A 26,888-nucleotide genomic window follows, 5' to 3' on the forward strand; every position below is an offset into this window, starting at 1 on the left:
CATTATATTTTATAAATTTTTGATTTTTAGTGTTATTTTTTGTACTTTCGAATGTATAATTAATAGAAAACCCAAAAAATTTCAGAGGGCATTGTCCCCGGACCCCCACTTAGCTTTGCCTACCATGACATAAAATCCTATGTCCGTTATTACGACCCCTCTCATGTTAAGTCCTAACTTCGCCCCTGTCGATCGTCTCGACAAGAGCAAGACGATGTCATGTCGAGTTAATATCTATCGCTTTGAGCTACTATTTGTCATGTCGCGCAAAATCAAAAACATCATTGACGGAAAAATCGCACGAGTGAAAAAAGTGTCAATGGAGGAAAATTGCATGTCAAGAACTCCAATCATTTTCGCTTGATCGAAGTAATGTGAGATCGAGCGAAATATGTGTTCGAAAATTTTAGAACCTTTTTAGATCAAGCGAAGTGTGTACTCACTGGTCACTTAAATGTTGAAACCCTAATTAGACTAGTTCAATGGCTAAGCCATATCTTACTCAATTGTGAATGGATTGACTTAAAATTTGACATGATTAATGTGTGCTTAATTTATAATGACCAAGTTTCATAAACCGCGCTATAAATTTATTATGGACCAAATTCTAGTACTAAGAGTACTTTGTCAATTTGATACCCGATTGCATGATTACATGTTTGAGTTATCAAATGATTATCATCATCCGAACCTTTATCCCAAAAATTTGGAGGTCGATTCACCACATATATTTGATTTCTCCATTCATTTTTATCATGGATCATACATTCATCCATTCCTATTAAATTCATCTCATTTCTTATAACTTCAAATGATATGATTTGAAATTTGATACGAATGCTCTTGTATGACTACCAAAAGTTGGTGCCGCAAGAACCAGATATGAAAGTGCGGAACATGCCCTTGTACGAACCCATGTGCCCAGCAGCAGCCTCCACCATCGCCGCCTCCTGCCGCCAATGAATCCTTGTTGTAATACTCATTTATCCCCGCCTCCTCCGAGCTTCACTTACTTGACAGGCGACCCAGGGTAGGAGTGAGATGGACCTAACTACAGAGCATGATGACATTCGTATACGCTAGGCTGAGCAATGATTCGATCTCGCAAATTGCGATAATAGAAACATCTATGGGATTTGAGCTCGTGACATCCCGCTTATGCTAAGAGTTACCACGGTCAAATTCACCATCCCGTTTAACCATCTTTTAACATACAAAATAGAACAACACGATATAGATTGCAAACACGAAAAAGATGCACAGCCGATAGACACGGTAAGAAAGTCTTATTAGCAAAGTTAATTCACATACCACTCCTATCTTATTCGTCTCTCAATGACACATGAAATGACATTTATTCGATACAGGTAAGCATAAATAACACAACTTAACCATTTCTTGCACTCAAATTATCATAACATAACTTAACCAACAAGCAGGCATATGTAATGAACTAGCGGAAGAATATGATACTATCCAATGTGTATACTGCTTCTTTCGAAGTGAAGAGTGCGCAAAGACCAGAATCCTTACTCAGATATTAGCGCAATCCAATCCCTTGATTATTTCTCTACGCCATATTGCATTGTCGGGATCAAGTTTGAGCTCCCACGTAGGCCAGTAGTGTAAATCCTGCTTCAATGACAGCACACGGGGCTTCCCATTCAGGTGGATGGTCTTCACTCGGACAAATTCTCCATGTCCTAGATCCTGGAAAGTATTGAAGAATGATTGTAAGTAATCACATCAGTTTAAAATAAAACAAACTCATATGTACAAACGCCGTGCAATTTTGACTAGATAGGTAGGACAATGCATACGCACTAATTAATACAGCATCCATTATTCGCACTACCCTATACTACTATTCTTAGTTGTGATTGATAACATAAGGAAGTTCCTTTTTTTTTTAATGTAAAAGAGATCTTAGTTAAGGAAAGCACCAAGTAGGTGGGATTACAAATCTAAGGAGCATTGTAAGGGAATGAGAGAGATTACTTTTGATCATAAAAGATTCTGCAATTCCTTTCCTTCCACACTAGCCGGCAAGTAGCTAAGGGAGTGAACTGCAAGATCTTTCTGCTTGATTTATTCTTACCAAACTATCTCCAAGCACAAATCCACGTTGATCTCAATTCATAGCATTTTTACGATTGCCAATGGTCAAAAAATTTTCCCACATTGATTTCCATAGGAAAAAGCTACTTGAGGAGGCACTTTATTTTTCCAGATGGAATTTTGCCAAGGGAAAAGAGAATTTCCTAAATGGTGCACCACTTTCATAAGGTAATGGACATTTGAAAGCTTAAAACTCAACTTCTATTGACAAACACAAGGCATACTTCATAAAATAAGTACTGAATCCCAGCTGATTTTATTTAATATTACAGCTTAAATATCTTACGGACATAACAGGATCTTCATGCATCTAAGGTTGAAAGCCTTAGCAAAAGGTTCTAGCAACCGAATTCAATATCCAAAAAATATAAAATAATGGTAATAATAATAGGAAGTAAGAAAACTGAACTAAATATATTTGAATATGTGGCAAATGATATCAGCAAATCAAAATTAATATTCTCACAGGGAGTGGATATACCTTTGTCACATTAACAAAGGCATCTAAATCAGGAGTTGGTCTTCCATTAACTTCAACAATCCACTGAAGAGCATATAGACCATATCTATGTACGGGACTTCCGTGAGACCACCTGAATCAACAAAATGTCACATATAAATCAGTGAGATGAACTTTGAAAGCATTAACTTCCATTATTTTTCATGTAAATGAAACATGCCCCACCCAGATAACTGCAAAAATTTGTTGATCGCCCCGAGCCAGACATAACACAGCCTGAATAAACACTTACCTTGCCACATACACGCCATGACCTTCTTCGGGAAGAAATCCAAGAGCGCGGACGGCTGGATGAGGATCCTGGATAATGGCTCCACACCAATTTATTGCACGAGTTGTGCCATTGCCATCCCTTACATCTGTTGCCACAAGGAGATCAATCTCACGTCCCTGGCAAATCATGCAAATCAAATATCTATTCAATGCAATTATAGATAAAATATTTTTAACTTAGGCAAGCAAACAAGAAATTGCTGTTACAACGGAGAGTAGAAAATCAAAGAATAAAAACTGCATTTGTACAAAAGCATTTTCCTACCTGCCGAAAAATGGTCAAGTTAAGCTTCCCATCATTATCCTCAAACTTGTCTAATGTTTGGCAAGCATTTTCAATGTCATGGAAGCAAGTAACAGGCTCTTTGTTGATTGCCAACACCATGTCACCCTGTTCTAATAAATTCTCAGCCTTTGATCCAGCCAAACAACCTTTTACACGTAAAACTTGCCGTCTAATTGGGTCTTTCTTGACAAGAGCCTACAAAATGCAAACTAGCAGTCCATAACAAAAACCAAAATACAGTCATGGTATATATCCTTTAATTAGGGGGGAGCTTAAAAAAGATTCAAGTACAGAACTGAATGTATTAAGGTGCAGTTTACATTTTCTGTAATTTTGACTAAAATTAAGTAACCAGATGAGTTCCAGTGAGTATTCAGTCCATACTGCTTTGGAAGCAACCAAAGCTGTAAACTTTACTGTGCTAATCAAGCTCTGAACCACCAAAGACCATAAAGTTTACCTCTATGCACCATATTGTTTTAGGTTGGGAATTTAAATTTCTGTTGATACTACCTAAGGTCCCAGTGGAACTGAAGGTTTGAATTGTTATCATATCAGAAGGCCCGTGATTATGCACCATCACATAGATAAAAGCACTTCAAAGGTTAAATACATAATACATTGATACCACAGATTAAAAGAATAAAGTAAGGACAATGCTTTAATGAAAACAAAACATACCTTAACCCAATCATTACTCAGGCCAAAACTTCTGGCTTTCGAAAGCAATGTAGGATAGAGTTCAACCTCTAAGATTCTAACAAGTGGCATTGGCCTTTTGATGCCATTTATGAGAAGGCAAGGTCCTTTTGCACCAGAAATGATTTTGTCAAGAACTAGACTGATTGCATATATTGGAAGGCCTCTAACAAATTGATGATCTTCAGATGTATTACAACCAAATTTTAACTGAAATGAGAATACATGAATCAGAATGTAGTGCTAAAAAAAAAAGATCACAAGAAGTAAAATGACTTGATAAACCTGAGTTGAAAAGCTTCCCCAAATAGCTTGAACCCTTCCTCTCTCGTCAGTAAGCACACCCGAAAATGTACTGCCAAAATCTGTCAGGCAAATATTGTGACACAGCCAACATGAAGTATAAATTAGAACTTAACCATTAAGAATGTCTCCCTTACCAGTATCAAGTTCAATTACTTCCATATTTGTTGCTCTGTACCGTGGAGAATCAGCTGAGCCGATATTCAAAGCAGCACAAGGGTTGGTCACAATGGATTTTCTTGATGTTGCTTGTAGACTTCTACTTAAACCCACAAGATAGACAGAATCCCCGCGTCGTAATGCAGGCTCTGAATCAGTTATAAAATGTTTTCGTAACAAGAGAAACATATAACATGTGCATGAAGGTCGAGAGGAACAAGAAAATAGCAATAGTGAAACACCATCAGAATATAGGAATCCCCTCGTACAGACATCACAGTCACACATGCACACAAAAAAGAACACATTTACCACCATGACAAAATGTTTTCTTTCTATGAGCTTGAAACTAACACATGATCAAAATTAACCATTCAGTCAAATCATTAATGGCAATGCTGATGCTGCGATGCAGGATAAATAACAGACAAATGATCGAACCCACCCAAACACCATTTTGAGGTAATACAGAAAGTCAAGCATACCAGGAACTAATTCTGCAGCACGAACAACAGATGCACCAATAGAACCAAGAGCAGAGGGGTTATAAGCAACAAGAGCATAATTGTGCACAGGATGGAGAAATACCACCTACAATTAAACATTGGAACTTAATCTTGAGAGTTCACGAAGTGTACAACACCATTCACATCACATCTCAGAAATTTACCTCCCCTGGAATTTCAATTGGAAAAGCAGCAAATGAAAGCATAACATCGGATGCAGTTATTGCAACAGTATTCTTGTCAACTGCCACCAATCCCATGTCTTGAGAATGATAAATAATTACACCAGTCCCAAAAAAATGTTGTGAATGGACACCATCAACCATACAGGATTGTGGTACATGTACCTGCAAGTATAGTAATGAACTTATTTTTCAATTGACAAGAATATCTAAATTAAGGCTATTCATTTTTATTCATGTAATTTGGCTTGTCATGAGGGCTGGAATTTTGTAGAACAAACAGGTGTTACTGCCGCCTTTTTGACAACAAATATCTAACCTAAAAAGTCAGAAACTATCCAAAAAAAAATGAAATTGCATGTCCAGGAGAATAAACTCTTTAAAACCATCACTTTCTTGGAATAATCAAATGACTCACTCTGTCAAGCATATGACCAAATACCATACCCTTCCTCCCATAAAATCCCCACCAGTTACCAGTTGATATATAATGATACTAACCGCTTTGCCATCAAGGGGGCACAAATAACCCCAATAGCATTAAAATTATATCAATAAATCCAGGTGAAGAAACGAGATCGTACATAGTGGTCATAGTTGCAACCTAGTTGTGAAAAGTAAAACTTGTAAAAAGGCTAGGGCAAGCTCAACGCAAAAAGAGCCAGTGAATCTATCATCAATCCTTAACAGGAGCAAAAATATAATCTCGTGTCATTCAGAAGCAGATATGGTTCTAGAGAATTCAGAACAGAACAAGTAATTAAGATAGAACCTATCAACAAGTTGACTAGATCGTCGTGAATCGTGAAACAAAGACATCCAATTAAAGGAGGGCAGTTTATTTTAAACAATAACAATTGAAAAGCCCTCAGATTATACCTCGAACATTACAAGAGTGGGCTCTATCACACTTTCTGCCAATGAAGCATTAGCAACTGCAGCTGTTGCACCCTGATAATCTCTCAGAAGTCCATTTTCCACGGTATTTGGATCCTCCAACTTAAGTTCCCCTGATTCATCTAGGGAACAATCAGTAATAAGTCCATCAGCAGATAAATTCCCTTCTACCCGCCGTTTCTTTGCCTCAACATCAGTCTCATCCCGAGAAGAGTTTTCCTCAGAACCATGTTCATAACTGGTTTCCATACTAGTAATTCCATCAGTCAACTCATGGTTGGTACCATGATGGATATGTTCAAGTTCAACACAAGAAGCCCCACCACTGGATGGAACATAATTGACAACAGATGATTGCCGCACAGACTCGTGTTTATAAGCAGGTGTTGGTACCCATAAACCAGAACTGTCATCACGAGTGAATATTTGAGGAGCAGCATACCATTCATGACGATCGACAGTGACTAGGACAGACTGAAAAAATATTAAAAATATTAGATGGCCAACAAAAGTGAACCAATATTTTATACAAAACTAGTTACAAGGAAAAAAAATGCTAAAAGTGAAAAAATGAGAGAGACGAAAAACTTGCATGCAAAATTGATAACAAGTACACAAAAAGAGGGAGTCGGTGCACAAGGTTACATGGAATAAGAAGGAAACACAAGAACAGTAATTGATCAGACAAAAAAATAATAATTAAGTCAATCATGTCTAACGTAAGAGTTGACAAAGGATATCATCAGTTATCTACTTGAAAAGAGAAGGAATAAAAACAATGACAAACTACTTTATCGGTTTCACTATAAAGATGCCACCACTAAGTCACAGATATCCAATTTATTTACTCAGCCAAATGCACCAACTCTTCTTACAAGTAATCAAATAATTCGAGATGCTTACAAAGATTCTTCAAACTGCAATCTTTATCTTACACCAGAAACCTCCATCCATTCTTAAGTTCAGTAATCCCCTTATCAATGTTTTAACACGAAAGTACATTCCACCATTTTCCATAATTTAAATTGTTGAGACGAAGTTGCTTATTAAAGTCAACCACCTTTACCTCAAATTAAGCAAGCATAAAGAACCTCGAATGAAACATAACTCGTTTAAAAAAGTCGACCCATAGAAATCAAATGTAGAGACAGGGAAACAAATTTTTGAATGAGAAGGGAAGGTTCATAAGAGGAGTGCTGAGTGGTGAAAAGGGTGAGAGGTGAAGGGATCTTATATTACTGGACATGCAAATTACGGTACTCAAGAGAGAATATATCAATACCAATCATTAGAAGATTCAAATTTTTAGATGGTAAGAAGATGTGAACGCAAGGTCTTGGAATCCAGTTACCCAGGCTATCTGTCAACTTCAAATGCTAAACTGAAATGAGATGTACAGTTATATCAAGGGAACAGTTGGCATGAATTTTGACATAGCCAAATACTCTCACTTCTGCCACCATTCTAAGTGCAATAAACCTCTGATAATTTGAGGACACAAAATGAAGCATAGGAAACATGAAAGGTCATCTATTAAGGTCCGACAATACTACATAATGTTTTGCAACTTATTTCCCAGACATGGCAGCATCGTCACCATCACCATATACCAGTATTTCTTCATCAGGAGCATTAAGTACAACTGTACAACCCATGTCATAAGTGTTGGTTGTACTATGTCAATACCAGTACTAAGTTGGCAAGTCCGTAAGAAACAATAAGGATCAGTGCATTTTAATTAGCATTCATCAACTCACCCAATTTCATACAAGGAAACGATAATCATCACCGTAAGAACCTCCAGTTTATTATTAAAAAATGAATATTCCACAATTAGATGCTGCCAACACCAATCATACCTTTCTTCGATGCCGATCCATGTAGCTGATGTATTCTAAAGGTACTCGAGCACCCCGTGACATCTTAGATAGAACCAAAATTAGCTCCTCAATTGTTGATATTTCTTCACCAGCAAACTTCTTAATTATGGCATACCGAGGAACTCCAGCTCTAAATAGCATGTATCTGCAATTGAACAATAAGATTACTAACAAATACCAAGCCTGTCATGTATAGAATACACTCTTCAAAATCGCTGATTGCAAAATTAATCAAGTCAAATGCAGAGTGAAACTTTGCCAGTATGAACACATCATGTCGAAGAAGTTCATTTCATTCTACCCTAACCTCCACTTTAACCAATAACCACATCATCAAGAAAATCAGGAAGCATTTTGCATCTGCATTTTCTGTATCTTCTGATTAAGCTCTCTCAAGAATTTTATTCATCTTTCTCTCTTATATTGGGTGAATCTATCATAGAACTACTGTGTAATCTAGAAAAGTTGTTCTCTGGATTCCGATGAATTAGTCTGCTTCAAAAAGTAAGAAGAAATAGAAACAGAAAACGAAAACGAAAGTACAGTCACCAACAATATCAGACAATACAGTACAAGATCAAGCAATAATAGTTGAAAATCACATTAGATCTCTTCATGTTAGTGAAAACACCAAAGCATACGTGAATATCATTTTGTGCCTCTTTATCATTTTTTTTTCTTTTTACTTTTTCAGATTAAAGGGTATTTAATCATCATAGTTTCACATATTTCATCCTAGAAAGATGAAATATTTCAAGGAAACGGTCATAGGAGCAGAGAATACATGACAATATACCGCCAAAGCACTAAATCTAATATGAAAACTTTGAGGCTGGTTCCAAATGAACTTACCCCGGATCCGCAACGTACACAAGGCCACAGTGGAAACGGAAATTTCTTGCCTGCCGGAAAACAAGTAATTCGTTTAGGAAACCACAATCATCAGCTGAGTAAGTGGTCCAAGAAAATAAAGATTATATAACATCATCAAAATTCAAAAGATCACCTTAAGGACTGGTATGCAAAAGAATTCCATAAAAGAATTTCAAGCACATAATAGCTTACAAGAGAGAATACACCCAACAGTATGATGGCATGATCTTATTGTTTTTTATACTAAAATCTAAAATATTTTAATATTCAAGGAATTTGATTTTCCAATAAGGTTATAACCGAAAAATTTCTAGAAGATATAATAGCAACTGGATCTTACATCTTAGGTGTTAAGTTCTGGATTTTTACTTCAAAGGCATACACTAAAACTAACTTCCTTAACATGGAGTTTCATAAGACATCATATGCTATATCTGGGTTTCAGTTTTCATTTTTACACAACTATTTACGTCATTGCTTCAGAAAATAAAAAGGTTAATGTGCAAAGAACATGTTCGGGGTTGGGGGGGATGAGGTTGAGTTTATAGAAGCACATAATTAGGGACGTGGTAGACATGAAGAAAGGAGCCATCGCCAGCATTGCAAAAATCAACAAAACCTTGCCTAAGAGGGTGTTGTTAGCGGTACAGCATCCATACATATTGGAAAAAAAGCCTGACTCTGCAATGTTTCATATGTTGATGCATCAATAGGCTGCATTGTGCACAAAAAGGTCTAAAAATATCCATAAGGACTGGTATATCTCAAAGAAGAAGGTAAATAAATACAAGGACTATCATCAAGAAGGCTGATTTCAGAGAGAAAAATATAAGCTTCGAAAGCAACAAAGCAAATTGGAATTTCAGGAGCATGACGCAAGCAAGCTGAAGTTATGTACTGCTATAACTATTTAATGCAAACATCTTATTAAATGTCAGAGAAATTTTTGCGGAGATATTGTTGACATGCAAGGATCAAATGCGTATTAAATTATACAGATGCTTCTTCCTGGGAGAAAAATATATGCATGATGTTAGGCTTAAATGAATAGTGACTCTTATATACTAGGCAGAAGCTGCCGAACCAATCTACCTGTTGATAAGAGAGAGGGTGTATGACTGCACCGCTTACTTCTAAGAAATAATCTGGAGTAACTGAGTGTAGATTCTGAACCTGAGGAGCAAAAAGGAGCACCATATGAGCAATTCTTTAGATTCAACCAACTTAAATGTGGGTTGTTTCACTTTATAAATGATTGTGAAGTTGATTTTGTCTCATTTGGCTACTAGGTAGCCAGAGATCAACCATATTTTAAGGATGAAAGAGACAAACCCAGCCATCTATGTAGCCCCTTTATGCCATAACAAATCAATGGAGTTGACACAAATTCTAAAAGACGATCATAACGACATTTTTCTCAACTAAGTCCTAATAGCACACCAAAACAACAGTACAGGTTAAAAGTTAAGACATCTGACCAACTTCAAGTCTGCATCATTGATGCCAATTCTCAGTCAACAACCAAGTGACTACGCAAGTTATATATGGGAGCTTTATTGCACAACTTAAAAGAAGACGCAAAATAAGCAGGTCTGAACATTGGATAGGTTATGATCAAGAAGATAATAATTTTGATCAAACAAAGTCAGAGATCAAAAAAAAAAAAACTATCTATCCTTGATGATCTGAAATGGCTTTCAAGGCCCTAAAAGCTCCTTTGTTCCCCTGTTTCTAAGCAACTGTTAAAATGGCCACTGAATACACACAAAAGTTGGGTTCCTCGTCTCTATTTGCAGCCTTACTTTCATATCAACAAAGTCAATAAATAACATATCATTCTAGGTTCACACTACAACTGCTGGATGTACCATTGTATAGACACTTTTACACCTTCCCAGCAAAAAAGATGAAGCATGTGAAGCATAGAGAAGTCTAAGAGAGAATCAATCGATAACTTCATATGTACCAATAACCGAACCTTTTCAGCAATTGGCATTCACTTGTTTCTTCCTGTAGCCATGGCGAGAGCATTCCAAAATTGGTTCAGTATATGAAATACTTTTGCCTAAATAGTTATTGCTACACTATGCAGCCATCTAGACGCACAAAAGATTTGAATTTTCCTCTGACATGTACCTTTTGATCTACAGTTCAGAAATTTGAGATGCTAGAGTTCGAAGGAAAAAAAGTTTTAGTGAGTGGGTAAGTTTGTAGGTATAAATAGGATGTGATCTAACTTCAAAAATAGTGATTTGTATTTCAAACGAGTATCAAGTAAACCAGTCCCAGTCATAGACCAGAAGGTATAAATAATTAACAAAACAGCTTGGAAAAACAAAAGTTCATACCACTAAGATTATGTTAAATGGTGTGCCACCCCTTTCAATCTGCAATTCAATCTTCCGGTCAGCACTGTCATCTAGCAATATCTCCAAGGTCAAAAATTGTGTAACCACCTGCAATATGATTCCAATTGATCACACAAGTTATGTATGCCTTGACCAAATATTGGAGACTGCACTAAAAAACTTCAGCCTTAAGTAAGAACTTACTTCTCCATTCACCTTCACAAGAATATCACCTGGCTCCAACTGCATATGAGCTGGGCCACCTGGTACCTGGTAGTTTTTTATAGTATGGAAATGGTAGTCCAAGATGAACATAAATATACAATCCCTACTCACAATCACAACAAAGGTAAACTCACCACTGAGTCGACAACAAGCATTCCAGTTTCTCCAGGTTGAGATGCATGTCGTACGATCTAAAACATTAAAGGCATAATATATCATGAATGAAGCACCACTGATCATCTGATCATTATAGTTAGTTACCCATAAAATTGACACAATGCTGAGAATAAACAACTAAATACCTGCTCTGTTTCACTTTGCAGACCAAGCCGGCGCGTTTCATCAAATCCTTTGTGAAGAAATGTGGTCTACATTGTAAATAATAAAACCAAGAAAAAGTAAAAATCCTCAAGACTTTTGCATCATACAAAACAGCAAGAACCTCTATTTTCTTTCAGAGGCACGATTCGCACGAACCATTCATACACAAAAACGAATCACGTGAACGATACATAAAACTACTTTTAAAATGTAAAGACAACCATCAACATTCACTCCTGTTGAAGGACCGCCATCTTATAGCATCACTAACTTCCAAATGTCACAATTTTGCGTCTTCACATTGCTTTGAGAGAAATGGAGAAGCAATGGAGACATCTACCTATATCTTCCAAAAATAATAGAGCAAAGAACATTCTATAAGATTTTTGGTTTCCATGATTTTTTTGTTTCTTTTCGGAATTAATGGTCACTAGCAACGACCTATCCTCCTCAGGACTGTTAGCTTAGGCTGGTTTGTTATGAACAGGAGTTTTGTATGAATCAGTAGTAAAGGAAAGCTAATGGTTTGTTTAATTATAATGACTTGTTGGGCTTTTTTCCTTGAGATGAGCAAGAGGATCTTCCCCCAAGAAGAAGCTTCTCTTCCAATTGAGCAACGCTGGTTTTCTAGATATTGTAATAATTTCTTTTATGGGGTTACTCTACATGTAGCTTAATCTGGTCTGTTGGGCCGTCATACAGCATTTATGTATTTTCCTTTTGTTGAGTTTTGTCTAGTTGTAGTCTTGTTTTCTCTTTTGTTGCCCTATATTTGTGCTCTTTACTCTTCTTTTGCATTAAAAAAAAGTTTTTAAATGCTAAAGAAAATAGAAATAAGAATGATGCTTGATTGTAATAACATCAAAAACGAACCTGAAGCGTACCACGAGGTATGGAAATAGCCTCCCACTTATCTATATAAGAATCTTTACCCTTTTGGAGAAATTTTAATGCCCTAACAACCTGCAAATTGAGTAATATTATCACTCAGCGCAAAGACATCACTTCCATTGCAATATCAATATTAAACACTTCCAAAGTCCAAAACTGACACAACGACTAAACTTGAACAACGTAATAAGGAGAATAGGATTCAGCTTTACAATTGAAAAAAATAGCCTAAGTGATTTGATGTGTTGTTTCTGCTGAATGTATGCCTATGGATAAACTAAAGACACTAACAGTAACTGATATAAGTGAAGGAAAAACCTTTCCTGGAGGAAAATCTTCATTCCATTTCAGACAGTACTAAAGGCAAAGTAGAAGGTTAATTATATTAACACAAAAGGATATACCCACACGTTCCAATGGCAAAAAGAATGCAGATGCACTAGATGACTTGCTCCCAGCATTCAACGCCACTGCCCTGCCTTGCCAATCAATTACAGGGGAACCGCTAGAACCACCTTTAGTACCAGATGCTGCCTGAAAGTAAACTATAAGTCAGAACAATTAACAATACGGAATAGACAAACCTGAATGTAAGCAGGCCATATGCTGCTGAGCGAATATACATATAGGAGTCATTAATAGCACACCAAGAGAAGTGTAAATTTCAAAGACATGAAAAAAATCATGAAACAAGACACTAAAAACATCTGTGTTCCAATTTTCATGAAAAATCACTCGACATATTCTAAGTAAATCGTTTTAGTAAGTATGATTAACATGTGTAAAAACCCCTACTCTTTTCCATAACAACTTTGGGGACAAACAGCAGGTAATTAAATCTCACAAAAACACACGAGGAGAAGCTGCAGCTATGATTACTCTTCAATATACTACGCCATACCCGCGTTGACACGATATGGGTATGGGATCCGTATTGGATCCTCCAAAAAAAATTTCGACACTTCTTTTTTTCCCCTTATGATTCTACTCTTTAAATGCGAAGACTCAATTAGAAAGACAAATTTATAACTGTCCCAATTCTTCCATATATAGCAGTTAGTATATATTCGTTAATTGTATAAGAAAACAAATTAAGTTATTAGTTGACAAGATTATAACCTTCATTTGATAAAAAAAAATGTATCAAAAATAAGAAAATCGTTAACATAAAACTAATATTTTTATATAATAATCGTAAAACATTAAGATGACGTACCCACATACTCAAATCCTAGTTTTGGACGTATCCTAGTTTTTGGATGGTGTTCACGTACCCATCAATTTCAAATTCAAGAGTCTGACACTCAGATATGTACTCATACTCGACACCGTACCCGAGACTAGCTATCATAGAGCTGCGGTGTTCTCGACTGGCAAGTACTACAAAACCTTTAGCGAACGTCACCATGAGAAGTAATGGGCAACATTGCTCAGAATTTGAATTTACTATGACAGGTGAGAGTGAGACATTGACTTTGGCACCGACCTAACAGGCAGGAAGTGAGCCTAAAAAAATGGGGAAGACAATAATATAGCAAAAATCAATTGAAGAACAACACAGGGCCAGAAATGAAATTAGAGAAGCAAAGCAGAATATATAATCATGAGGAAGAAAAAATATCGATAACTGTGAAAAAAGAATGTAGGGTTATGATATAATAGAAGAAAGAGAGCTGACAGAGGAAGAGCCAATGTCAAGGAGAAAAGGACAAATAGAATACATAGTCGAGCGTTCAATGAAAGAAAAAAAAAAGGATTAGGGTGAAGAAGAGGAAACTGTAACAAGCTTCTCTCGAAGGACAAAACAATTGTGAAGCGTGGACAAGTCAGATTGAATACAAAAGTCAGATCGAATACAAAAGTAGAATGTTGAAAGCTTTAATCCCTTATGGGTGTGAAGACTAGTATTGATGAAGTAGAAGAATGAAAAGACTCTTCTTTGGGGTAATTTTCGTTGTCGATGTGTGGCATCTGAAGGTCACACTTCGAAGTGGGTGGTGTGAAATATCAATAAACAAGGAGGAGAATGGGAAATGGCTTGGGCGAAATGGAATATAAAGTGCTTGATTTGCTTATGAAGTTGCGAGAACTAAAGAAAGCAACACAGAAAAGAGGAGATAGGGAAAAAAAAACAGAAGACAAAAGAAGGTGAAAAATGAGAATAAAGGAACTGATACGAGTATGAGAAGTAGAGTGGTAAAAGTGTAGATGGAGGATAGGCTAGAAGACGATCAGGGGTTTTACCTCATTTATGTTCTATCAAACCAATTTCATGGAACGTGAAGGATTTGAATGGCAGGGATAAAGGAGCATAATCAACAACTTTCTCAAAGAATGGAAACCTGATATGATGCATCTCCTGGAAACCAAAACGAAAAAGCAAATATCACGGGCTATTTGGTTGTCCCATGGGGATAAGAACACTTCTTTCTTCCAGAAGACAACAACTATTCATCGAAACTGTAATAAAATATCAAAGATGGCTTTAAAAAGAAATTTGCACTTTCTACAAAGATCTTTTAGCAGAAAATTTTGAATGAGACCAAACTGGAAGGCATGCATTTTGATACCATTCCAGAGGGTGATTCCGACTCTCCTACTTATTGGAAGAAGTCAAATAACTCAAAGAGGTTGGATGGAGTTGTGATGGTGACAAAGCCCGCCGGGATGGCTTTTCTTTGTCTTCTCCCCACCTTTTCCTAGTTGGCTACTCTACCATCTCATTTGCAATTAATGAAGCATCAACAATTTGCCTCCATTTCGTAAAGGCATTTTGCGATTCGTTGACTATCCTGTCCAACACTTTCTTGAGTTGTTTAGCCAATAGCCAGCACGACCATACTTCAGATCAAACTTAATGGCCTAAAACCCCCTTATATCAACTACCCCTATCCTTTTAGGGATCGAGGCAATAAATGAGGCGGCACCCCCAAATTTCCAACTTATAGAATTCATAGAAGACTACACAAATCATCTTTGTCAACTTTTCAGCAGTCTTGGGTAGAGCCTTTGTTAACACCCAAGTCCACCAACAAGGAAAAAATCATTCGAAATAGAGTGGAGGATAAAAAAGTGGGTGTGGACTCATTTTATCTTACGATTCACTCTTTCCAATTTACTGCAGCTGCAAATTTTAGTATATTCAGCTACTTCCATAAAATTTATGAGGAGATTCTATGCATGTTTCCCATAATAAACACGAAGTTAGACACAATAATCTCACAAAAAAGAGAGGACAAACGCAAAAACAGCATACCAATTTCTGAAGTGACTAAAAAAAAAAACTCAATAATGACTGAAAGTAAGATTAGTTCTTCAGTAAAGAACAAAGCTACTTACTTGCATGTAGAAAGTATTGAAATCGTTATACCCATCCCTGCAGCAATCACACAATCAGTTAACCACTGTGGAAGGTCGTTAATTGTTGTTCCGCATATAATTGGCCAATAAAAACTTGTGATACAACACTCTATGTTTTGTGCACTCGGAACCAGGCAAACCAAGACCGAACCTAGAAGTCCCAACACTAATTGGCATGGTTAAAAAGCTTACGACAGGAAAGCAAATAATCAAGCCTAATCTACTTAAGCTAGTTTCTCCGCATCTGTATTAAGCCAACATTTCAGGGAAACAGGAATTCAACAAATTCTACCGACAGCAATTTAGCAATGCTTATAAACCAAAGAGTTTAAATTCTTAAAGAAATCAACCAGTGCCGGTTAATGAGATCACATAGTGATTGAATATGCGGCGATCAAAGCAGTCTTAAATAAAATGTACTTTATAATAGGATACTTGTTTGCAAGTTCAATTAAGTGCAGAGGCTACCAGAAACATAGCATTAACATTAAAACAAATGCTTATAAACCAAAGAGTTTAAATTCTTAAAGAAATCAAGCAGCGTCATGGTTTATGAAATAACATAGATAATAGAATATGTGGCGATCAAGCGGTCTTAAATAAAATGCACTTTATAATAGGATACTGGTTTGCAAGTTCAATTAAGTGCAGAGGCTACCAGAAACATAGCATTAACATTAAAACAAATGCAGCCAATAGGATAAATGAAGACAAGTTGGGGGAAAGAGGAAGATAGATGCAGCAAAAGTGCACGTAACCAACTCCAATGAACGGACTAAAACTCATCAGCTACAGAACAAATTCTACTTTATATGAGTCAAAGGGCTAGAAGTCCTTAAGAAAGAATCATACAGAAGAAAGATCCCAAAGCAGCGTGAATAGACAATTAAGTAAGCTGGTGAATTGCACAATGAAAGTGTATTATTTACCTTATCCTATTTAACAGAACACTTCTTGGTAAATGGCTCTGGCGATTTAATAGTTGTAAGAACCATCCATGAAGAAGATTAATTGTGGCCCGATAATGGTTTGCTTGTAACAGTTGGATTACCAGTTAGTGCAAAGAATCTCATTATTGTGGTTTTTGGCTACTTATTGGGGAATAGCAGTTATTTGTGGAAACAGTTTACAACTTTCAAGGTAGGGAGAGCAAATAGTGTCAGCTTGTGAATTGATTTTTGGAATGGCAACTCTAGAAATGAAATTCCCTGACCTTACAGACTGGCCTCTAGAAATGAAATTCCCTGACCTTACAGATTGGAAAGTGATAGAGAGGCCATGATTAGTGAGCAGGTCATCCAGCTCAGAGACTGGCAATTCTTGGAATATAGCATAATAACCTTCATTGTGGCGAAACAAGACTGGGAATTAGACTCTTTCCTAACTTTCTGGGAGAGTTATAAGATCATCTCCCAAAAAGAACTCCAGAAGATAGGCTACGCAGATCCAATTGTGCAGGTTCGAAATTCACCGTCAAATCTTATTATGGTTAGCACTTAGCTTCTCAGAAAACAAATCTCGGTTGGGAATTCCTAGTTTTTTTGGCAGTGATTTGGAATACAAAGGTTCCACCGAAGGTTGGTTTTTCATTTGGGAACTTGTTTGGGGGAAAATTATAACTTTAACGAGGGGTGGAAAAAAAAATTGGTTACAAGCAGAGACTTCTCCCTGGTGAATTGATGTTGTCTCTGCAAGATGGAAGAATCAGTTAATCAACTTTTGATGCCCTGCTCTAGAACCGGAAAGTTTGGAAAACAATGTTGAAGGTTATGGGAATTAATTGGGTTATGAGCAATAGCCTACCAACTTTTTATCATTGAGCAGGGACCCTTCTAGCCAAAAAAAATAAAAAAAAAACTGTCATTCAGCCCGTTCCTCCTGTAGCATAGAGTTTTTAGACAAACACAAGACTGGGAAATGTGCTATTTACTCAATTTCTGGAACCTGGCCTATGAACATCTCCCCATCTCCGACCAGGAAGATAAGAGTTGTTGGTCTTTAAGCACAGAGAAGCAATTCACTACGAAGTCTTACCACAACCAGCTACTCAGAAGCAATCTCATTTGGGCAATCAAAATTTTCCTTTCCTGAGGATTTATTTAAAGTTATAATTCCTCCGAGAGTATCATTTTTCACGTGAGAATCAATTTGGGGAAGATTCTAATGATGGATAATTTGAAAAGAAGACGTCTCCCTCTTGTAAGTAGACGATACTTGTGCAAAAGGGAAGAAGAATACGTCTATGAAAGTTTGGGAATCAGTCTCTTATCTCTTGGGAATAAGCTGGGTTATGAGTGACAATCTTGTCTCCAAGCTTAAGACGTGGAAGTTTCAGTCCAGAAACAAGAGCAAGGATATGAGTGACAATCTTGTCTCCAAACTAAAGACGTGGAATTTTTGGTCTAGAAACAAGAGCAACAGATCATTTATCCAGCTTATTCCAATGGCTATCAGTTGGCTAGTCTTGAAAGGGAGGAACAACAGGGTCTTTTCAGAAAAAGAAACTTCTTTTGACCACTTTATAGATAATTGCCTAGTACTGTAAAACTTTGGAGTAATGCTTCTGATTGGAATTCTTTGATAGTACTAGTTATCTTGCAACTTGTTAGCGCCACCTTGGTGCTCCTATTAAAAAATATCCATTTTGCATTCAAAAAAAAAAAACAACCAGAAACAATCATCGCCAAGTGTAGCAAGAGAAATATGCCGCACTTGATTTATAATTTCCAATGTTCATTTTTTGCTTTGAGAACAAATTATTTGAAAAAAATACATACTTTTTATAATGTGGAGCATCTCTATCTAAACGAGCCAGTGTGCCAGCCAAAATGGAAACCTGCAAATTCAGGTTCAAATCAACAATGAAACAATGATATTGCGCAGACAGATCATGCTTAGAAGAGCATTAGGACTGACATCTGAAAGTAGGACATTAAAAAAGGAGAGTAAAGGGGGGGGGGGGGGGGGGGGGGGGGGGGGGGGAGGGACTAGAGAATGACATACACTGCGGCATAACAATTTTCAGGTTTAGCAACAAGTTGGCAACAAATTAACAGCAATTCTGTACATAACCACCTTTTAAACTCAAAGCAACAGTAACTTTTTGAGCTCCAGAACACACATTTTCTTGTTAGACCACGACCATGATCTTTCATTGTCTACACATAATGTCAAAGTCAACTGCATTGCTCTGGAAATTTATTAATACCCGGCAGATATGCTTCCAGCAAGGTTCATTCCATTCTACAGGTGTAACAACTTTTTGAGGCTTGAGAACTTGCATTTGAATATGGGAACCTCTTTTTGTTCAAATGAAAACGAAGAATATTATTAAAATGGGCACCCAGAAGGCCTGTTCCACTTCACCGAACTTCAAAATTTTGAATCACTTGACTCGTAAGGCATGTTTAGACAAAAACAATTATGATCGGGTCGTGCCCATACACACTCAGCACCCAAGGCCCAACCGACACCCACCCATATGGGCCGACTGTACCCAAGGCCTCCCAACCCATACTAGAAAACCTTGGGTACTAAGGGAGGCCCATACCTCCCCCCCTATAAACAACACCTTAGCTGTGGGACAATCCTATCAATACCAGCCCCTCCAAGACCAACGCCCACGTTGGTGGTCGACCACTCCAGCAGGCTCACCCCCGTTGGTCAAGCACCATGACCGGCCACTCCGCAGGCGCGGCCCCAAGTTGAAGGCACAACAGGATCATGCTTCGATACCATTAATAGGGTCGTGCCCATACACACTCAGCACCCAAGGCCCAACCAACACCCACCCATATGGGCCAGCTGTACCCAAGGCCTCCTAGCCCATACTAGAAAACCTTGGGTACTAAGGGAGGCCCATACCTCCCCCTATAAACAACACCTTAGCTCCCACATCTTTCGATGTGGAACAATCCTATCAAATTATAAGTGAAATTGTCATCTTAGACACCCAAAGCCAATTTTACAGAGACAAAATTGTTATTCTACCCCCATGACCCACCAAAGACAATGTCTTTACAGTAAAATACTGCTATAATGAGCTGCTTAAAGAGTAGTATCATCTTGGAAACTGTTTATCCATTGCAAATTTTCAATGTATTAATAAAAAAAGGATCCCTCCAAGGCTTTCCTTTTCTTTCTTTTTTCCCTTGTTGGGAGTCGGGAATAATTCTGACTTGTTACGATCTCTGAGAAGGGTTGTTGTTACTCAACTGGTGTCACGGATGGGTTTTCTATTTATTTCCAATTTTGACATTCCAAAGAAATTGTGAACCATATTAGTTTACCTTGACTTTGCTTCAATGATATAAAAGCGTTTCAAGCTTTTCATATTTTATTATTCTACTCCACTTAGACACACCAAATTGGCAAATATGTAATATTTATGTAACTTGTCAATGGCATGATAACTCCATCATTTTAAACTGCCACAAAAAGCTAACAGAAACAAAAACACAGCTGGCACCAACAAATTGGAATTATATAAGAGAAGAAAATTGGTTGCAAGCATACATAACTGGATACCAACAACTTCACAGTTCTCAAGCACAGAATAAGAAGCAATGCTATTCACAAATAAAAGCAACTAAACTTTCCTTCTTTAATTGGGTGATAAAAAAAAACATAATTGGCATAGCCCTAAACAAAACAAGTACAAAGAATTCAGTAAAGAATAATGATTCAACCTTCAAATAAAAAAAGCATATATGTATATATAGTCCATGCAGTAAGGAATAAAGAACAAGACAAACATAAAGAGTAAAAACTACATAATAGTACCTTCTCACCACTATCATTACCAACAACCCTAATTTCTAATCCCACGCAGGCAGCCTCAGGAGCAAGAGGGATTTCCTCATAGTTAAGAAATTGTATTGTACCCGGATCATAACGGAAGAAGCCAAAATCATGAACCTAAGAGACATCAACAACCATTCAGAAGAACGGAGTAAAATGCACATGCTTCTCAGAGTTGTATACTATAGGCAACATACTATAATTAGGCTACTAGAATTGCATTGCATAGTCTGCCCTGTTAATGGAAAAGAAATGCAAGTTAAGTTTACTTTTAATGTGTTTCATCCATCCTCACATGATTGGAAGCCAGATTTCAACATTAGAAAACAATCTTTATAGTTATATGCAAAAGTATCTTTCATTACCAAAAACCATTCCATACATATATATATATATATGAAAAAACATGTATTTTTCCGTCTTTCACGAGATTACTGTTGTCACTATCAATGTCATTTTGCTATGTACCAAGATAGTATCTTCGTAACCAACATCATGTCCAAAAGTTTTCTGTATTGATAGTCTGGTTCCTGCTTGGGGTGCTATTCTGATTTCGGTGACACTGATTCTTCTATTTGGTGAGGTCAGGAATTCATTTCTACATTAAGTTTTCATGCATAATGCAAGTAAATTAGATTCTTCGGACAGTCATATTTGAAATCCAAAAAAGTAGCCTCTCTGTTTCGTACATGCTACTTGGCATATTCTTGATTAGTTTTATTCACTTAGCAGCTTTACCTTTGTTGAGTATCCCACATCGGTTGGAAAGAGGGCTGGTGTGTGGTTTAAATGAGGGTTTCCTCCTACCTCCTAATAGGCCTTTTAAGGGGTTGGACAAGGGGCCCAATATGTTAACAACCTTGAATACTCTTTTTCCATAGTACTTCTCTCTTGAAATACCCAATCTAATGTAAATATAGAGCCAAATGCAATATATACTCAGAAGATTTCTCCATATTCCTTTTCTCCGAAGGACCGAAACCCAATCTCTCCTATTCATCAAATCTATGAAGAGGGGCACTTCTGAAACCAATGGAACCACGTTTTTGAGGCTGATTGGATCTGTTTTCTTTTGATAAGGTAACATTATCGAGAAAATCAGAGCCAAAGCCCTGGTACACAAGGAGTACATAAAGATTGCATGAAAGAAGAATAATATAGAAAGAAGCAAAAAATAAATTCTAAGAACTGAAGCCAAAACATTAAAAGTCTCATGATTGCAGAAGATCCAGGACTAATGCCGGGATTAGCAGTAAGCTCATATCATAACCCAAGGGAAATTTAATTTTTGTAGTTAACACTTAACGGTGCAACTTTTATTGATAAAAATTTCAAAATTAATTGTTCTTTGGTATATTATGAATTTACAATGCATTTATGCAGGAAGTAATGCGAAAACATCAAGGGTAATAAATGAGAGACAAGCTTTTAGCAAATTCTTAATTTTAACATTTGAATTCAAATATCCAATAGAGCAGCATAACCACCCTGGTTGTACTTGAGTCATCACCAGAGCTTCTTAGGCAACAATAATGGTGACTAACTACAACTAGCAAGCAAAAAAAAACATTTTCCAAAGTTAGAGTTCAAATAGATAACTCCTCTCCATCCATTTGTTTAAAGGAAAAACTTCCTCTAAATATTGAACCTTACATGTTCTTCCCAATTCTAAGCTGTTTATTCTTGCATATTTCTGTGTAGTGCCTGTCAATAACTACATGACCATACTGAATTCCAAAATGAAGCACTTACAGGATCTCTATATACAGGATGTACAGGGATCTCTTCGCGGTTTACAAACATAGCCTCTGCAACCACAGGTCCTTCAAAACAAGTAAAATAGAACATAATTAATAAATAGGCATAGAATACCACAACCAGACATTAGACCTTAAAAGGATATTTAAGAAGGGATATTTAACCTTCAGTTCGATTGCTTACAAAATAAGCAGAAAATTCTTAGGAAGACCAGGAAAAGTCACAATTCATCGAACTAACAACAATTGAAAAATCTTTCTTAAACCAAATAATAGGATTTTCTTTTCCTTTTTGAAGTTTGAACAGAAAAGGTTTGACCAACCAAGGGGGTGCAACCCAGTACAATCAAATATACGAAATTAGATTTATCACGTTGAGGATAATGCTTTCCTCCAAGAGTCCAAGTTACAAGAACCAATGCAAAAGGGACCCAAAAAATGAGAACAATCAATTATTTAGAATATCAAAGAGACTCTCTAATCCTTTGGAAGCCCTGTTGTATTACTCTCTCCAAGTAAACCAAGCTATGAATACCGGGAATGATGGCTTGAAAAAATGTCCCCTCACAGTTTAATCCATTTCAGAAACACCAAGCTTTTGGCTCAGTTTCAACAGATCAGATTACTGCCCAGTTCACAACCATTAATTTTGATGCCATGTGTCTCAAATTACAGCGAAGAAAATCTGCTGGCCAAAAGCACTCTTGCTGAAGGTCATCGTTTGTCAAGATTCTCTTCCATGTCATTTCCCAATAGAAAAAACAAAAAATTTGGAGGCACTTTGTCTTCCAAATCTCATTCTATGGAAAACCAAACCTTTCATCATCTCCCTCGGCTTGACAAAGTAGAGAGACAACAGGCTTTACTCTGTAAGTCCCACCCCTATAAAATTCAAATTGTGCTCCTCACTCTTCCTGATTGCAACTTTGTCAATGGTCTCAAAAAAATAAGTTAATGAATTTGCCTCCCATGCCGTTGCATTCCTTATGAAAGGAGGTTTCTAAGAAATTATAATAATAGAGTCTTTAACGTAAGAGAATCTCCTTTTTCACGTTTCCACCGATAATTGGCTTAGTAATTGAAATTCCCACCTCTCAAACACTTGCAACAACTTTCTAGAGGCTAGAATTCGGCCTCATTACAACCGTTTCTTCTTTGCGTTGCAAACCCTTGGCGATGCTTCAATAAAACAATCCAATATTAACATACGAAATTCCAAAATATCATGTTTGTCACTTTCGAATTCACGAAAGCAGTTGGTGGGCTTCTACTGATTTTACCCTCAATTGAGAATCACCAAGGGCATGAGTAATATTCAAGGTTAAGAATTGTGGAATAATAACATGGAATAAATAGGCAAGGTGATGTGGGGTCATGGGACCAACGAAGGGGCAGGGCGGACGATACCGGAAAGGAAGAATTCTTTCCTTGGCACGAACGGGGGAAGAATCAAAGGGATGATGATAGTGACTGTGAAGACAATAGCGAGGCGGACGAGTAGCCATTGTACGGCCTCGACACTGAGGTTGAGAAGGTCGGCTTACCGTTGTATTACATTGAGATCGGGGATGTCGACTTTCCGTTGGATGATGCTGACAACAAGGTGAAGGAATACAACCTACCGTTTTTGGTATCGCCAATGAAGAAAAAGAGGAAGACTTGAGTTTGAATTCCATTTATCTAGAAACAGTTGAATTATCGGTCCCAACATTCGATAATTACCTAGAAGAGAATGATGGTCATTGTGCAACAAAAGAGGAGTATTTGAAGGAGGGAATAGGGATGACCATCTTTTATTCAATTAACAGAGATTAGCATCTCCACAAACATTCCTTTAGTTGAATTTGTTATTCCAGAAAGGCTCGACAACATAGCAACTTTTGTTAATGTTCTTTCTAAATTTATTCAAGAGTTCAAGGTGATCTTATATCATTGTATGCTGGGTACAACGATGGTGTTTAGGCAGACAAGTGTTTTACTACTTCAATCCTTCAACTCGAGGTCGAGTTTTCTCCAACAAGGGTGGAATAATGCGGGATCATAGGACCGACGAACCAAGAGAGGCGGACAAGTTCTATTTGGATTGGGATCTACAAGAGGCTTTGACCCATGTGTGCTAAAAAAAGGTCATAATTTCAGTTTTATTATTTTCCTATTATAAGTCAAGTAGTATATTATAGGGGTCAAATATACCTCCTAAGTATTTGTTTCCCATTAGGAGTGGTTTAGGGTTTGATTAGGGTTTCTCTATTTAAGGATGGTAACCTCTCATGAGAGAGACAACATTTGACAATTATAATCAAATTGGAGAATATTCTCTTTTCCCTACTTTGTTCAATTCTTGGTGGATTGAAACTAGTAGAAGCTGTTATCGTTTTCGAATTTCCCCTTTGTTTAACCACGCGTGGCATCACAAGGTCTTAACCATTTCTAAAGAAGATTTTAGCTATTTCAATTCCCCTGTAATGCCCAAGACATGCACTTTCTCAATGTGCATTGCATTCTATGGCAAAGTTTCTGAATGTAGACTAACCTCCTGACCACCATCTGATACATACCAATGAAATATGTCACCTAACAATGTCAGGTTTTCTCAGAATCTCAGTTGGGGTCCATTTATCCTAACATCTCCAAGCATGAAAGAATGGAGGAGCAGAAGGCAGGTCCATTGATATCGATCTCTCTATGTGTTTCCTTCCTCTTTTTTTAAGCATTAGTTTCTAAGCCACAATTTCACAACCACCAAAAGCAAATGTCTTACCTTGCCTGTTTTCACACTGATCATATGCGCCCATAAAACCAATAAAGACAAAAGAACAAATAAAATGGAATAAGAGTTAAATAATTAATTAATCATAATCGCCTTCTTGTAGGAACTCTTCAAATATCGCTGTAAAGCTTATGGGTGATGATGCCCAATACATGGCTTAGAAACTTAAGTGTATAGATATAATTCAATCTTGGCTTTCTTGACATTGTAACGATGTTCTTGATATTTTCAGGAACATCAATTTCTAGCCTTTGTTTTTCTTTCAGTTGTTTTTGCTTCTTCGTTGTATTTCTTGTTCTTCTTAAACGCTTTTTCTGAGTGGAACTCTCTTTGAGCCCACGAAAAAGTAATCTTTTGTAATCAAAAACAAGTTTCAGGATAGAATGTATTTCTGGACTGACAATCTCTCAGTGCCCTAAACTAAACTTCTCTTGTCCATTCAAGTGAAAAAAAAAATACAGCCCTAACAAATCAAATGAAAAAAAAAATTTCACATCAGGAAGAGTACCAGGCTTAACAACATGGCGATTGGTCAAGATGATCCCCCGGCGCTTGTCGACAACGAAGCCAGTAGCATAGCTGGCGCCAGCTGGCTCAGTGTCAAAGGCCCGGCAAGCCGTGGTCCTGAGCACCACCACGGCAGGGACCACCTGTTTGAGGGCCTTCCTCCAGTCCTCAGCGGTGGCGACGCTATCTTGAAACGGCGGATCGATCTCCATAGACAGTTCCTCCTTCATGCTCGTGTCCACGCCCTCCATCGCCCCCTCCGATCCCAATCTCTCCAAGGCATCGCCCATATAATCACTCAACTCTCAAGATTGTCCCTTCCCTGGATTTTGCTCACTGGTAAACAAAAGATGGAAACTAGCAAGTCGATTCGGGTGTGAGGATATCAAAAGGTATTTTACAGACACTGGTTCGTGTAACTTGTATTTGGTCAGAGCAACTCCAATGGCAGAAACATCAAGAACTCCAAAATGTTCACTGATCAATTTAATTGGATGAGTATGTGTCACAATATATATTATTCATCAACCCTTTATATTTTTTAATATTCCTTATTTATTTTCTCTATTTTCTCTCTTTGCATTTTCATCCTCTCTTATTTTTCATCATATTTATTTTCTTTCTCATCACCTCTCTCTTCCTTTTCATCAACTATATACTACTTCATTTTCCACAACAATCTATAAAACAAGTATCATTGTCAAGAAACTATTATCTCGTGTATTTTCAAGTATTCATTTTCATCTATTGTAGAGCTCTAGTACTCTAAAATTTTCTATAAAATTCACTTTCAAGTGTTGAAAATGTATCCATTGAAGTTGCTCTCAGTAAATCAAGAGAAAATGATAATTTTGTCTAGGGTGGTAAAAAAAAATCAGTACACTTCCTGATCGGACAATATCACTTATTTAAGAAAAAACTACATGTCTCAACCCATTGAATTTCAGATATACGTAATTGACCAAACCCGAATTGATTTAAATATAGACAAATAAATCGGACAATAACCTAATTCGAGTTAGAGTACAACAAAGTAAATTAGACATGATTTCTGTATTTGGACTCGAATCCGATTTTAAAAAGGATAAAAAATTTATATTTTGACCCAAATTTCAGATATATAATTTATGTCAAAATTTAATTTAACTCGGACCAGATAAATTCTCAATTTTACCACCCTAATTTTGTCAACATTGCCGGTTAGCCTTATTTA

General features: G+C 37.0%; 1 protein-coding gene across 1 annotated transcript; it reads right to left on the minus strand.

Moving 5' to 3' along the window:
* Nucleotides 1-1,267: 1,267 nt before the first annotated feature.
* Nucleotides 1,268-26,140, minus strand: LOC119998721 (protease Do-like 7). Its single transcript, XM_038846097.1, has 24 exons — nucleotides 25,677-26,140; nucleotides 22,394-22,464; nucleotides 20,624-20,758; nucleotides 18,619-18,677; nucleotides 15,821-15,857; nucleotides 12,890-13,015; nucleotides 12,464-12,553; nucleotides 11,572-11,637; nucleotides 11,404-11,460; nucleotides 11,249-11,314; nucleotides 11,045-11,152; nucleotides 9,789-9,869; nucleotides 8,676-8,725; nucleotides 7,803-7,968; nucleotides 5,926-6,417; nucleotides 5,029-5,211; nucleotides 4,844-4,949; nucleotides 4,337-4,507; nucleotides 4,182-4,261; nucleotides 3,879-4,106; nucleotides 3,177-3,392; nucleotides 2,871-3,028; nucleotides 2,600-2,711; nucleotides 1,268-1,710 (listed from the first exon to the last, which is right to left on the minus strand). Exons 1-24 carry the CDS (start codon nucleotides 25,963-25,965, stop codon nucleotides 1,534-1,536), a joined length of 3,324 nt encoding a protein of 1,107 aa, XP_038702025.1. The 5' UTR covers nucleotides 25,966-26,140; the 3' UTR covers nucleotides 1,268-1,533.
* Nucleotides 26,141-26,888: the final 748 nt, after the last annotated feature.

Source organism: Tripterygium wilfordii, chromosome 5, assembly GCF_013401445.1.
Source record: "Tripterygium wilfordii isolate XIE 37 chromosome 5, ASM1340144v1, whole genome shotgun sequence".
NCBI classification, from domain to species: domain Eukaryota; kingdom Viridiplantae; phylum Streptophyta; class Magnoliopsida; order Celastrales; family Celastraceae; genus Tripterygium; species Tripterygium wilfordii.